General features: G+C 35.2%; 1 protein-coding gene across 3 annotated transcripts; it reads right to left on the bottom strand.

Moving 5' to 3' along the window:
• Positions 1-206: 206 nt before the first annotated feature.
• Positions 207-10,874, bottom strand: LOC123563788 (zinc finger protein 98-like). Of its 3 annotated transcripts, none has more exons than XM_045356814.2 (2): positions 10,838-10,874; positions 207-3,825 (listed from the first exon to the last, which is right to left on the bottom strand). In XM_045356814.2, exon 2 carries the CDS (start codon positions 2,895-2,897, stop codon positions 1,953-1,955), a length of 945 nt encoding a protein of 314 aa, XP_045212749.2. In that variant the 5' UTR covers positions 2,898-3,825; positions 10,838-10,874; the 3' UTR covers positions 207-1,952. The 3 variants fall into 3 exon arrangements, with proteins under 3 accessions (XP_045212749.2, XP_045212750.2, XP_045212743.2); XM_045356815.2 differs by having other exon boundaries at positions 10,804-10,866; XM_045356808.2 differs by lacking the exon at positions 10,838-10,874 and adding an exon at positions 8,540-8,572.
• Between the last annotated feature and the right edge of the window lie 464 nt (positions 10,875-11,338).

Here is an 11,338-nt window from a genome sequence, read left to right as displayed (position 1 = left end):
CACTTTTCTTCTGTATTTATTGCTACATGTTTTTTCCAGACTAATGGATTCATATGCATAATATCAGCAATTAAAACAATTAAAGCCTTTTTATCTCCTGTATGTATACTCTGGTTACATGTAAAATCATAAACATCACATTTAAAGCGATTCCCTCCTGTATGTATTGCCATGTTTTTTTTTGTCCCCCCCCCCCCTCCCCGCCCCAGATAATCACTTTAATTAAATGCCTTATCACACTCATCATATTTACGGCATTTCTCACCTGTATGTATTGTCATATATTTTTTTCAAATTACCACTATGACATCACGCATAATCACAAACATCATATTTAAAACGTTTCTCTCATATATGTATTACAATATGTTTTTTCAAATGATCACTTCGATTACATGAAAAACTACAAACATCACACTTAAAGCATTTTTCTCTTGTATGTATTGTCATGTGTCTTTTCAGTTAACTACTCAGTCAGGGGTTAACTGCTTCAAGTTACCGCAATTTATAACCCATTTGAGTTACTGCTTATTCTTTCATAACTTGTTTCAGTTATCATTAAATATTACAAAGCCCTCCTGTGCCAATTCCTTATTTTGAATGAGACTAATGCAATTATTTCCTGAATCCTTGAACGTTTATCTTTCCAGCTATGCAGTAAAAATTTTTATGCAAGGCTGATAAAGTTTTACGCAAAAGATTTAAAGCAGTAAAACTCTTACATCCCATTATCATCAAGTTATGCTTAATAGTCATGATCAGACTCAAAGAGAATTTGATTAACCACAGTTTACTACTAATGTCACTTTAATGGTCACCTTGTGAGAACAGCAAAAAGACTTTTATGAATAACTTAGCTAAGTTAACTATATTTTGTAACTAATACAGGTTATAAAATGCTTGAAAAAGTAACTGAAATAGGTTACATAACTAACAGTTACACCCCTGACTGCTACTCTGTTAACATGCGTAATCACAAACATCACATTTAAAGCGCTTTTCTCCTGTATGTATTGTCATGAGTGTTTTCAAATTACCACTGTTATTACATGCATAATCACAAAACATCATATTTAAAACGTTTCTCTCATATATGTATTACAATATGTTTTTTTAAATGATCACTACGATTACATGAAAAACTATAAACATCACACTTAAAGCGTTTTTCTCCTGTATGTACTGCCATATGAATTTTCAGATAATCACTATGATGACATGCATAATCACAAACATCACATTTAAAGCGCCTTTTCCTAAATGTATTGTCATATGACTTTTCAGTCTACTACTCTGATTACATACATAAATTAATAACAAACATCACATTTAAAGCGTTTCTCTTCTGTATGTGTTGCCACATGTCTTTTCAAATTACCACTATTACTACATGCATAATAACAAAAAATCACATTTAAAGTGTTTTTCTCCTGTATGTATTGTTATATGTCTTTTAAGGCTACTATTCTGGTTACACGCAAAATCACAAACATCACATCTTAAGCGTTTCTCTCCTGTATGTATTTCCATATGTGTTTTCAGATAATCACTACGATTACATGCATAACCACAAACATCACATTTAAAGCGTTTCTCTCCTGTATGTTTTGCCATATCATATGTCTTTTCAGATATTAACTAAGATGACATGAATAATCACAAACGTCACATTTAAAGCGGTTCTCTCTTGTATTTATTGCCATGTTTTTTTGTTTATTCTTTTTTTTTCAGATAATTACTTTAATTAAATGCCTAATTACACACATCATATGTACGTCATTTCTCTCCTGTATGTATTGTCATATATTTTTTTTCAAATTACCACTATGACATCACACATAATCACAAACATCATATTCAAAACGTTTCTCTCATGTATGTGTTGCAATATGTTTTTTAAATTGATCGCTACGATAACATGAAAAACCACAAACATCACACTTAAAGCGTTTCTATCCTGTATGTACTGTCATGTGTGTTTTCAGTTTACTACTCTGTTTACATGCATAATCACAAACATCACATTTAAAGCGTTTCTCTCCTGTATGTATTGCCATATGTGTTTTCAAATTACCACTGTTATTACATGCATAATCACAAATATCACATTTGAAGCGTTTCTCTCCTGTATGTATTGTCATATGTCTTTTCAGTGTACTACTCTGAGTACATGCATAATCACAAACTTCACATTTAAAGCGTTTCTCTCCTGTATGTATTGCCATATGTGTTTTCAAATTACAACTATTATTACATGCATAATCACAAACATCACATTTGAAGCGTTTCTCTCCTGTATGTATTGTCATATGCATTTTCAGTTTAGAACTCTCATTACATGCATAATCACAAGCTTCACATTTAAAGCGTTTCTCTCCTGTATGTACTGCCATATGTCTTTTCAGTGTACTACTCTGAGTACATGCATAATCACAAACTTCACATTTAAAGCGTTTCTCTCCTGTATGTATTGCCATATGTGTTTTCAAATTACCACTTCTATTACATGCATAATCACAAACATCACATTTGAAGCGTTTCTCTCCTGTATTTATTGTCATATGTATTTTCAGTTTAGTACTGTCAATACATGCATAATCACAAACTTCACATTTGAAGCATTTCTCTCCAGTATGTATTGTCATATCCGTTTTCAGATAATCACTATGATGACATGCATAATCACAAACATCACATTTAAAGCGCTTCTTTCCTGAATGCACTGTCATGTGACTTTTCAGTCTACTACTCTGATTACATGCATAATCACAAACATCACATCTTAAGCGTTTCTTTCCTGTATGTATTTCCATATGTGTTTTCAGATAATCACTGTAATTACATGCATAACCACAAACATCACATTTTAATTGTTCCATTCCTGTATGTTTTGCCATATGTCTTTTCAGATATTAACTATGATGAATTGAATAATTGCAAACGTCACATTTAAAGCGTTTCTCTTCTGTATGTACAACCATACTATGTTTTTTATCTTACTGCTATTATTACATGCATAATCACAAGTATCACACTTAAAACGCTTTTTCCTGCATGTATTGTCATATTTCTTTTCAGATTATTCCTTACATAATCACAAACGTCACATTTAAAGCATTTTTTCTCCTGTATGTACTGTCATATGTATTTTCATACTATAGCATAGAACTATTAGAAGCATAATCACAAACACAACATGTAAAGCATTTCTCCCTGAATGCATTGTCATATGTGTTGACAGACTACTACTAGTATTAAATGCATAATCACAAGTATATGACATTTAAACATTCTTCTTCTGTTTGTATTCTCTTATATCGTTTAAGCAGACCTTTCATTACAAGAAGTCACAAGATTGATAGTGTTTTTATTTTATTTGATAGTATCTTCAGATCCCCATCCGTTTTTTACAAGTCTTAGACCACTTCGGTTACATGCAGAATTGCAATGCATGTATCTCTTGTATTCATTCTAATATGTTTCTTCAGTTGACTGCTGTGGCCATATTCTCAAAATTCTTTTTATAATGTTATATGTCACTTCAAACAAGTGTTTCAAATACAGCCCCTTTCAAACATGATAATGTTGACAACAGGTCCCTCCAGGCTATATATTCCAATGTCTCATCTATATGCTTCAGTTTTCGTTTTGCGAATATGTGTTGGAAATGGGTTCACAAGCAATATCGTTTATGTGCAGATTTCCTTCTGTCGTCTATAGTAATGACCCGGCTATGTGTATTTGTACAGATTTGTACACTGCTTTACTTCACTTTGTTTTCCTACTTTGGTCATGTTGGTGGCACAATAAGGAGATATTTGTGATCTGCAAAGACATATAAAATAAATAAACGTTATTCAGAACAAGATGTCCACACTGGCAGCATGTCGACAGTTGTCAAAGACAAACAGCACGATGTTTTAAACTTTGATCTCTAAAAATGACCTCGACCTTTGAGGTAGGGGTCTGGTAGTTGCACGCAACATTCTGTCTCATTTAGGAAAACATTTATGCCAAATAAAACAAAACCTGTTGAAAAACGCGCTCAACTATTCGAAGAATTGGCAGAGGAATAGAGTCAAAATATTACCAGAGATTTACAGACAAAAGGAAAAAAGATAAGAACAAAGGCCCAGAATGGCCCTATATCGCTCACCTGTTATCATGGCACTTAAGGACAAGAAGGTCAAACAAGATAATTATTCTGACCAATTTTCATGAAGATCCATTGAAAAATATGGCCTCTAGAGAGGTCAAAAGGTCTTTCTATGTTGAGACCTAGTGACCTAGTTTTTGACCGCAGTTGACACGGTTTCAAACTTGACCTAGATATCACCAAGATGAACATTCAGACCAACTTTCATAAAGATCCCACGAAAACTATGGCCTCTAAGGTGGTCACAAGATTTTTCTATTATCTGACCTACTGACCTAGTTTTTGACCGCATGTGACCCAGTTTCGAACTTGACCTAGATATTATCAAGATAAACACTCTGGCCAATTTTCATGCAGATCCAATGAAAAATATGGCCTCTACAGAGGTCACAACGTTTTTCTATTATTTGACCTACTGACCTAGTTTTGACCACACATAACCCAGTTTCGAACTTGACCTACATATCATCATGAGGAACATTCTGACCAATTTTCCTGCAGATCCCATGAAAAATATGGCCTCTACAGAGATCACAAGGTTTTTCAATTATTTGACCTACTGACCTAGTTTTTGAACACAGTTGACCCGGTTTCAAACTTGACCTAGATATCACCAAGATGAGCATTCAGATCAACTTTCATACAGATGATGAGATCCCATGAAAAATATGACCTCTAGAGAGGTCACAAGGATTTTCTATTATTTGACCTACTGATCTAGTTTTTGACTGCAGTTGACCCGGTTTCAAACTTGACCCAGATATCATCAAGATGAACATTCTGATCAATTTTCATGCAGATCCAATGAAAAATACGGCCTCTACAGAGGTCACAAGGTTTTTCTATTATTTGACCTTCTGACCTAGTTTCGTACCTGACCTAGATATCATCAAGATGAACATTCTGACCAATTTTCATGCAGATCCCATGAAAAATATGACCTCTAGAGAGGTCACAAGGATTTTCTATTATTTGACCTACTGACCTAGTTTTTGAAGGCATGTGACCCAGTTTCAAACTTGACCTAGATATCATCAAGGTGAACATTCAGACTAACTTTCATGAAGATTTTAGAAAAATATGGCCTCTAGAGAGGTCACAAGGATTTTCTATCATTTGACCTACTGACCTAGTTTTTGAAGGCACGTGGCCCAGTTTCAAACTAGACCAAGATATCATCAAGGTGAACATTCTGACCAACTTTCATGAAGATCTTTTGAAAAATATGGCCTCTAGAGAGGTCACAAGGTTTTTCTATTTTTAGACCTACTGACATCGTTTTTGATGGCACGTGACCAAGTTTCAAACTTGACCTAGATAACATCAAGGTGAACATTCTGACCAACTTTCATAAAGATCCCATTAAAAATGTTATCTCTAGTGTGGTCACAAGCAAAAGTTTACGCACTGTGACAGACGCCAGACGCTGCGCGATCACAAAAGCTCACCTTGTCACTTTGTGACAGGTGAGCTAAAAACGATGCATTTGTGGATTTGGATATGTCTTTCACTATATGGCTATGTGTGATCATGATTGTAAGTACGTGTTCAATTTAAACTTCTTATCCTAGTTATGTAGCTTTGTCTACATATGTCGACTATGATGGTAAATATGTGGTCAAAGTTTTAAAGCCATGATATAACAAACAGGTTAGGCAAATTATGGCCTGATACGAAAAACTTAACCAATTTCCGAGTCAAAATAGGGCCATAATTCATATCCTCTAGGCTGTTTTTATGTATATATATATTTTCTGTATGCTGTTCATACGCTTTAAATAACAAGTGAATGAAGTATTGCCATGCAATACAAAGTCCCCTACTGGAAGGCACCTAATTTTCTCTACTGCAGTATAACATAATGAACTGATATCTGTCAATGATGTATAAACAATATTGTACTATATATACAATATGTTATAACAAAACACTTGGATTAAAATTTATATATATAAAAACCTACAGTTGTTTTCATATTGAATTTTTTTGGCTGATTATAAAAATGTTATCATGTAAGTTATTTATAGTAACAACAAAGGGAAATTAATCTTTAAAAAAAAAATCTATATAATATAAGTCCACAAGACACTCTTTACCAGGTAGAGATAGGTCAAAATACACCTAAAAATTGGATGTAACATGCATGCTGTACCATAGAAAAGTGGTCTCGATTTTTCTCTACCACCAGTAATAAAAAAGTTACAATAAAATCTATTTATAGTAAAACAAAGGGACGTAATTCTAAAAACAAGGGTGCCTCATGGTGGTGAACATTTGGTCCAAGTTACATCAAAATCCCTCCATGCATGAAGAAGAAATGTTCCATACAAAGTCATTCTTGAATTTGACCTTTGACCTCTAAATATGACCTTGACCTTAGACTTAGGGACCTGGTTCTTGCGCATGACATGTTGTCTCATCCAGGGGAATATTTGTGCCGACTGATATCTAAATCCGGCTTTGCATGACAAAGTTATAGACCGGACAGGAAAAAAATCCTCTTGACCTTTGATCTCAAAGTGTGACCTTGACCTTTAAGCTAGGGTACTGGGTGTTGCACATGACACGTCGTCTCATCATGGGAAACATTTATGCCAAGTAAAATTGTAATCCCTTGATGGATGACAGAGTTCTGGATCGGACAAGGAAAAAACCTTATGGACCTTTAACCTCCAATTGTGACCTTGACCTTTGAGCTAAGGGTCTGGGCTTTGTGCATGACATGTTGTCTCATCATGGGGAACATTTGTGCCAAGTAATATTAAAATCCCTTCATGGATGGCAGAGTTATGGATGGGACAGGAAAAAAAACTCTGTTGACCTTTGACCCCCAATTGTGACCTTGACCTTTGAGCTAGGGGTCTGGGATTTATGCATGACACGTCGTCTTATCATGGGGAACACTTGTGCTAAGTGATATTAAAATTCCTTAATGAATGTCAGAGTTATGGACCGGACACAAAACAGACCCTGTTCATGCTATGTTAACATTTGACTGCTAAGTGTGACCTTGACCTTTGAGCTAGGTGTTTGAAAGTTGTGCATGACACATCGTCTTATTATGAGGTACATTTGTGCCAAGTAATATTAAAATCCCTTCATAGATGGGAGAGTTATGGACCGGACAGGAAAAAAGCCTTGTTGACCTTTGACCCCCAATTGTGACCTTGACCTTTAATCTAGGGGTCCAGGTTTTGCGCATGACACGTCGTCTCCTCATGGGGAACATTTGTGCCAAGTAATATTAAAATCTCTTCATGGATGGGAGAGTTATGGACCGGACAGGAAAAAAGCCTTGTTGACCTTTGACCTACAATTGTGACCTTGACCTTTGAGCTAGGGGTCCGGGATTTGCGCATGACACATCATCTCATCATGGGGAACATTTGCGCCTAAGTAATACTAAAATCCCTTCAAGGATGGGAGAGTTGTGGACCGGACAGGAAAAAAACCCTGTTGACCTTTCACCTCCAATTGTGACCTTGACCTTTAAGCTAGGGGTCCGGGTTTTGCGCATGACACGTCGTCTCATCATGGGGAATATTTGTGCCATGTAATATTAAAATCCCTTCATGGATGACAGAGTTATGGACCGGACACGAAATTGCAGACGGATGGACGGACAGACGAACGGACGGAATGACGGAAAAGTGCATTCCTATAGTCCCCGAAACTGGTTTTCAACCAGTAGGGGACTAATAAACAACACAGTATTCATCGCATTTCGTGTTCATTTCTTTTAAATTCATAATGACGTAAAAAACGAGAATTCAGCGTACAGGTTTCCACAGATTCTCCAATACTTGAAATGTAAATGCTGTAAGGTGCGCGTTTTCTGATTGGTCAAAAAGGATCAAAACAACGCATCATAAAATATCATGGCTGAAAAACAAGGTCAATATTGCGGGGTAGCTGTGGATTTATGGCCGGTATAAGGTAATGCTGTGTATTTCAAGAATATCATTGGTGCAAATCGCGAAAAAAAAAGGTTCTTTCTTCGTGGACATGGTATATATTTTATAGTGTTTAACAATTTCCATTCATGTATTTGAGATGCGAGCAAATTTTGCTCGCAGCAGATCCCAGGTTTTTGACATACTTTGGCTTGTCGCGGTGGCTGCAAAAGTCAGAAATCAAAAAGCTGCCACTCAGCGACAGTAAGCTTGCCTAGGATACTAGTAGCTCTACTTATTCTCCAAACAGTAGAACTAAAAGAGATTGCTTAATGCCTGTCAAAGTTACAGTTCGGACAAGCTCTAAAATGACCATTGGCCTCAAAAAGTGACATTGATCTTTTAGATAGGAACCTGAGGTTTGCATATGGCACTCTGCTGAGTTTAATAATGTTTCATTTATTATGCTAATATTTTCCGGGATTTTTACCGTTTGTCCGGGACATACACCGTGACAGTAGTAGCGAGCTCGAGAATTGAGCTTTACGGTAACGCAAGTATACTTTCACACTTGGTGATGGATTTGAAAAGTTTCGTCGGAAGTTTTAAAAAAGCGCACCCTAGCGGATAGGTGCTCACAGGAAGTACTTCTTTCCGGAGTGAATACAGAACTTCATTCAATTGCTAAAAATTATTCATCACTCAACAATAATGAAAGAATGATTTCCAGTTGTTTGAAAAAAAATATTATTTGCATTTAAAAGATCAAGCATCGGCCAGAAAATGGGAAAAATGTCATTAATAAGCAGAAAGAAACGGGAACGCGGTAATGACGTCACCGTGACACCGGCTTCCCATAAATTTTGCAACGTATGATATTCACATTTATAGGCATGATGACACTAAATGTAGACTTTTTCAAGTGAATGGGTTCTCCTGAATTCTTGTGACTAGTGAATAGTTTCTTTGTGACAAATAAATGATGCATAATATTTTTAGCTAAATCTGATTTCTTTGAGCTCGCTTTGAGGCTTTGCCTTAGTTCATATTAGCGAGCTCGAAGAGCAGGCCCAAAGGGCCTGCTCGAGAATCGAGCTTTACGGTAACGCAAGTATACTTCCACACTAGGTGATGGATTTGAAAAGTTTCGTCGGAAGTTCTTAAAAAGCGCACCCTAACGGATAGGTGCTCACAGGAATTATTTCTTTCCGGAGTGAATACAGAACTTCATTCAATTGCTAAAAAACATTTATCACTCAACAATAGTGAAAGAATGCTTTCCAGTTGTTTGAAAAAAAAAAAATTTCATTTAAAAGATCAAGCATAGGCCAGAATATGAAAAAAAAATGTCATTAATAAGCAGAAAGAAACGGGAACGCAGTAATGACGCCAACGTGACACCGGCTTTCCATAATTTTTGCAACGTATGATATTCACTAAATTCTTGTGAGTAGCAGGAAGGTCTAATACGGGGAGTAGAAACCGTATAAATCAATACATTTATCTGTATTATGCTGTCGTCCATACCTGTAATATCGACCAGTCGTTAGCGATCGATATTTTGTTTTCGCCACTATCGATTAGCGTGTAATTAGCATATTACCTCATGTTAATCATGGAGCTATAACACTTATTGTTCAAGCGGTTTACCAGTCACATGTTAAGTGGCGATAATTAGATGATCAGAGATTGATCTAAAGGGATTCTGAAGCAGAAACAGCATGCGACTGCACGTGGTGATATGCTTAATTATTATGAATTAACGTGCTCACTTCCCTGAAGAAATATTTTACCAAGTAACTTCAAACCTTTATCAAAGGGTCGATTTTTGTTGGATTTGAATTAAAAAAATGGAAAATAACAGAAAGCTGACACTTTTCTTAATCTTGTAGAGCCATAATTATAATTATTGTTCATAATGTCAGATTTCTACATACAGAAACAAACATTCTTCCTGAACGTAGGGAATGTTTTAAACAAAAGTGTTGTTTAAACTCCAAAAATTAGTTTAATCTTAAAACTGATGTGTGAAAAATACAATGTATTTAAATTAAAATAACAATATTGTTTTTAAAAAGGCCGACAACGAAGTTACATTTAGTATTCCGAACTTTTAGATAAAACTGCAGAAAATCATCTAGGTTTAACAAGCATTTAAATGGTGAAGAACAGAGCAATATCATAAACAATATCATAAACAAATATTTTCAGGCAACAGTTTACAGTTTTGACTTGCTATTTTCATTAAAATATGTCCTAATTTTTTTGTTCTAAATACTCTGAATCAATAAGGCAAATATCATGTAAAAACGACATCTTTCTCTCTGGGTAAGACAAGTCTAGATTGTGGCATTTTCACAGGGCGAAAAGTAACATTAATGTAGATATTTTCCATTTAAAAACAGATGCAGGCAATAATTTCATGGCAGAACTTTTGTTTTCAACAAAAAAAATCAACAAATGCTTTCCCAGATTTTCACTGAAAGGACGAGTTAAACTGTAAGGCGTAAGTGCTTGAGTAATAGCAGAATAACCTACGGCATACGCTTCGATTGGACGACAGCATAAGATAAGATAAATGCCGGTTTCCAGTCCCCGTATCAGTTGTTCCAGTGAGTAGGGAATAGTTTCTTTGTGACAAATAAATGATGCATAATATTTTTAGCTAAATCCGATTTCTTTGAGCTCGCTTTGAGGCTTTGCCTTATTTCATATTATTCGTCTGTTTCATAAATATCATAAAATTACATATACTTTCCAGATATAAACTTTGCTCATTGTTCATTACCCAAGGAATAATTTGCTGCAAATGTCGTCTAGATTTCTAAGGGAGGTAAATAGAGTAATTCACGTCTATAGTTCGGCACGTGATTTGGTTGCGTTCCCGAAGTGAAAAGAATTAGGAGACTTACGAAGTATTAACCTTGTCATCGTGATTTTGAATTCAACTTATTATGGTATCATTTTAAAGATTAAACGTCTATCTTATGATAAATGAAATGGAATCCTTAAAGGAATAAAATAAATCTTGTAGATCCAGTAAAATCGGTATAAATTAAAAATATTTCGGGACGGGTCAATTTTTCAAATTTACGGAAAAACTTCCTTATGCATGCTGATATTATTTTCATGGATATTGCTGAAATACAAATAGAAAGCTGTAGTTGTGTTCCTTAAATAGACCAGTGCCAACACGTTTGAATTTTACATTTAGATAAATAGGTCACGCTCTTCGTTTCCGGGGTCACGATTTTAATTCAAGAAATCATAATTTTCTACTGAAATGTGA

Source organism: Mercenaria mercenaria, chromosome 2 (assembly GCF_021730395.1).
Source record: "Mercenaria mercenaria strain notata chromosome 2, MADL_Memer_1, whole genome shotgun sequence".
NCBI lineage: Eukaryota > Metazoa > Mollusca > Bivalvia > Venerida > Veneridae > Mercenaria > Mercenaria mercenaria.
The sequence above is the reverse complement of the archived record's forward strand: the minus strand, read 5'-3'. Positions and strand labels throughout refer to the sequence as shown.

Excerpts from the sequence above, each read along its gene's own strand:
- LOC123563788 (XM_045356814.2), bottom strand. The coding sequence starts at position 2,897 with ATGGCAAAACATACAGGAATGGAACAATTAAAATGTGATGTTTGTGGT.